Source organism: Rutidosis leptorrhynchoides, chromosome 10, assembly GCF_046630445.1.
Source record: "Rutidosis leptorrhynchoides isolate AG116_Rl617_1_P2 chromosome 10, CSIRO_AGI_Rlap_v1, whole genome shotgun sequence".
Classification (NCBI taxonomy): domain Eukaryota; kingdom Viridiplantae; phylum Streptophyta; class Magnoliopsida; order Asterales; family Asteraceae; genus Rutidosis; species Rutidosis leptorrhynchoides.
The window spans coordinates 307,197,605-307,202,011 of record NC_092342.1 but is presented as its reverse complement, the minus strand read 5'-3'; the positions used below and the strand labels follow the sequence as shown (position 1 = coordinate 307,202,011).

Genomic DNA, 4,407 nt, shown 5'->3' with positions numbered 1-4,407 from the left:
GGTGCGAGATGGGAATTTTATCACGACCAATTTCCACCCCCAAGAACTTTTTATTCTTCACGGCTTGTTTGGTTAAAGCATTCAGTCCTTCCGTCGCCAAAATAAACAGAAACGGGGAGAGTGGGTCCCCTTGTCGAACTCCCCGTTCTAGATTGAATTCACGCGTCGGTGAGCCATTAACAAGTATCGAAATAGAAGCCGACTTTAAGCATGCGAGTATCCACTTCCTCCATTTTATTCCGAAACCCATAATTTCCATTATTTCAACCAAAAATTCCCAGCTAAGACAGTCGAAGATTTTCTAGAAATCCACTTTGAAGATTACACTTTTAAGTCGCTTGCTTTTTAAAAAAGAGAGGGATTCGTTTGCAATAAGGGCCCCATCTAAAATATTCCTTCCTTTAATAAAAGCACTTTGCTCATACCCGACAAGATTAGGGGTAACCTTCTTAAGGCGGTTTGCGAGAAGTTTAGCAATTACCTTATAGAAGCTACCGATTAAACTGATCGGTCGGTAATCGTTCAAACTTACGGGATCCAATTTTTTTGGGACTAGTGTGATGAAAGAAGCGTTACATCCCTTCGATATCTCACCTTTTTCCCAAAACATGTTGATAGCCTCAATGAGATCACCTTTAATTATGTTCCAGAATTTCTTGTAAAAACCTAAATTAAATCCGTCTGGTCCCAGAGCCTTCGAGCTTCCACAATCATTAACCGCCTCCCATATTTCGGATTCACTAAATATTCTTTCTAGTTCAATTGCTTCTTCACTTGAAATTTTATTAATCTCAGTTGCTAAATTATTATCATTACCTTCGCTAAGATTAATATTCTCAACCCCACTGTTAAGATCATGGAACCCATTACCCAATAAATTAGACTCCACCCCAACATATTCACTTCTGTCCCTGCCCAGCCCAACTGTGATATCTGCCCTTTCTATCCCACTGTTCCTGTGAAGCCCAATACTATTAACGCGACTGTCCAGCCCATTAAACCCGCATCCCACTCTACTAAAAAAGGAAGGTCTATTGGCGTTTTTGGCACTAAAAATCTTACGAAAGTGATTTAAAATCGTTTCCTTTACATCCCTTGGTTCCTCGTTCCACTCGCCATTAATATTTAACCCACGAATATTGCATTTATTAAACTTTCTACGGATGGTGGAGTGGAAATATTTTGAGTTCTCGTCTCCTTCTAAAATCCACCGTATCCGCGCCTTTTGCTTCAACATTCCTGATTTAATATTTTCTTTTTCAAACCATGACTTGCGTCTCTCCATCCAACATGATCGATCACTTACACTAATTGAACCCGATTCTGCTAAAAGTTCTAACCTATTCGCCTTTGTTTTTAACAAATTGATCTCATTTTCTAAGGACCCAAACTCGATTTTACTCCAACACCGTAAATCATTTTTAACGTTTTTAAGCCTATCCCTAAAAATACAATCTTTTTTCATCCCCCGCACCGGTTTAACCCACGCATCTTGAATCACTTTATCAACCCCATCCTTTTTGAGCCATTAATCAAATATCTTGAACGGTTTAGGACCAAAATCGATTACTTTGTCACGTAGTAGTATAGGGCAGTGATCCGAGTCTCTACGATCTAAAGCAATAACTGACAGATCCTCCCACAATTTGGTGAAGTTATCATCAACAAGGAACCGATCTAATTTACTGAACTTAGTACCATCGTCACTAATGCGCGTGAACCTTTTCCCATTAATTGGGATTTCAATCAAGTTATTCCTCAAAATGAAATCATTGAACCGGTTAGCCCTAGATTGATGAAAGGAGCAATTTAGTCTATCCGATTGAGATCTAACTTCATTAAAGTCCCCACATAATACCCACGCCGAATCATTAGACCTAAGGAGATTGTCTAAAGTACTCCACATTTCTATCTTTTTGCTGTCATTGTGTGGGCCATAGACATTTACAGTTATTGCTTCATTCCCGGAACCATACCATTTTCCACGAATTGCCAAGAAATAATCATTACTAGAAGCACTATCAGCAACAAATCTACAATTATCCCACACCACAAGTAACCCGCCCGAATTTCCTTCTGCGTCTCTTTGGATATAGCCACAATTATTGTTTCCCCATAACGCATGAATCCACATATCGTTCAAATTTTTACACTTTGTTTCTTGAAAAACCGCAATGTCAGGTCTTTCCTTACAACACAACTCTTTTACCCACCCGAATTTCCCATTGACACCAAACCCACGAATATTTAAGGACAAAAGCTTCATAAAAAATTATTGAAACGAAGCGAGTACACAAGGAGACTTACAAAGGATTGGGGCAAGGCCACGTCAATCCTATTTCCACCCCATAAGCTTTAATTCCGCATTGTTAATTGAATGGCTACCGTCCCCACTCACCGATTTCGCCTTTGAGTTTTGCTTCTTTACCTTTGCCTTTTTACAACACGTCTTACATTTATGTCGGTTATCACAATTAAAATTGTATCCACTTCTAGCCATATTTTTTAACCTCAATAATCTAGACGAGGCCCTCCAATTCCCCATTTCATTCCAATAGCACCCGTTACAAAGTGACACATCAACTGATTTACTACTGACCCTTGAATTGTTTCTTGAAGAATGATTATTATTGAACGTACACTTAGCTGCCAAATTTTCCTTGGTAACAGAAGGCTTGTCCCCAAGACCACCCAAATTGGGCTGAACATCGGAATTGGGCTGCGTTACATCACAAGAGAAATCATTTATGTCCTCATGTTGGGCTGTATTATTAAAATTCTTAGTGGGCCTAGAAGAATCAGACTTATGAGAGCCCACCATAGGATTAATTAACCGTGTACTTTCCTCCACCCCAAGTTGATTTAAAAAATTCCCTGGCCCCACTCCCTCTGCACCAACATCATTATTACCCACATGGCATTCCCATGAATCAACCACTAACTCCGGTAATTCAGGAAGATTAGTATCATTTGTCTCTTTCACGCATGTGTCAATGTCCCCAAAAAGCTGTTTTGTCCCTAAAAAACCTGATTCACAGTCTTCTTCACCAGGAAAACTCCGGCACCGTTTCCCGGCATCATTGCCGTTATTAATTGAACCATCACCATTTACAGGTCTCGAATTCTTTTCCACATCTGGGTTCTGATCTTGATTAGTAGCATCCTCCATGGGTTCTTCATCTTCATTGAATAATGGTTCGCCATCACTTCCCGAAAGTTCATCAGAGTCAACGTAATCCGAAGTATAATCAGAGAAGAAGCTGTTCTTGTCGTCCCCATCATCAACCTCGTCCCAATTGGGACAAACCTTCAATTCCTCTTTGATATTGATAAAGTAATCTGCTGACTTATGTCTGAGTATGAGTGAGTCATTGACCATCTCAGGATTGGACAGCTTCACAAAGACCCGACCATGAATTAACTTTTGATTTCCGGTAAGTTTACAATTTTCAAGCTCGTACACCGTTCCCCACCATTCGGCAATGGAGGTGAACGTCTTTTCCGTCCAACAATGAACCGGTACCCCATTAATCTGCAACCAAGCCATTCTACCTTCTGGCCAATTCGCTACATCCCACCACATTAGCTTATGAAACCACCTTTTCAATGGATGGTTACTTTGCTCAAATATCTTTGATGCGGTTTCCTTTGAGTTAAAAATAAGCAGTGTCCCTAGACCACCAAGAAGTTTAACCTGCAGGTCCTCGAATCCTTCTTCCTTTAATATTTGATGAATGTTTTTTAAGATCTCTAAGTTAGTGGCTTCACACATGATAGCATTCTTGAGAAGGTCATCGTTATTGTTGTTTTCATCCGCAACCACCACTTTCTCTTTCAAACAAACATTATCATTTGATTTCTTGCTGTTAAGAAAAGACTTCAGGTCTACGTTATTTCCACCCACCACGTCACTGAATTTTCTTTCATCACAGTGACCATTTGATCTTGGGTAGTCAGTTGGTGGAGTCATCTTGGCCGCCATACCGGTTCCTTTTGGCACCACCCTTGGATTAGTTTTCCGTTCCGTAGCAATGAAGATCTTGATAGGAATATCATCAAACTTAACTCCTTCTAGCGTTTTGAGAAGACTATCAATATCTTTTACCTCCGCGAACCGGACAAAAGCAAACCGACCACCATTCCGCAACCTTTTGGTAGGGATGAAGACATCACGAACCGCCCCGTAAGGTTTGAAAGTCTTCCATAAATCCACCACTTTCCAAACTTCCGGGAAGTTGAAGAACATGAAGTAAGTTGATTTTTGCCTAACCGCTTGCCTAGATGCCCTAAGTCTCCGTTGTACTTCCCCCGATAGCTCGCCGTGCCTGCCCTCTCATGTCTCACACTCTCACCATTGTTTCTCTCTCTACTCTCTCTCTCTCTCACACATTGTTTCTCTTATTTACC

At 40.5% G+C, this 4,407-nt stretch overlaps 2 protein-coding genes across 2 annotated transcripts; both read right to left on the bottom strand.

The window, feature by feature from the left end:
- Positions 1-301: 301 nt before the first annotated feature.
- LOC139871222 (uncharacterized) lies at positions 302-1,465 on the bottom strand. Its single transcript, XM_071858957.1, has one exon. The coding sequence runs from the start codon at positions 1,463-1,465 to the stop codon at positions 302-304; it is 1,164 nt and encodes a 387-aa protein (XP_071715058.1).
- A 63-nt stretch (positions 1,466-1,528) lies between these two features.
- On the bottom strand, positions 1,529-2,266 carry LOC139871220 (uncharacterized). Its single transcript, XM_071858956.1, has one exon. The coding sequence runs from the start codon at positions 2,264-2,266 to the stop codon at positions 1,529-1,531; it is 738 nt and encodes a 245-aa protein (XP_071715057.1).
- Positions 2,267-4,407: the final 2,141 nt, after the last annotated feature.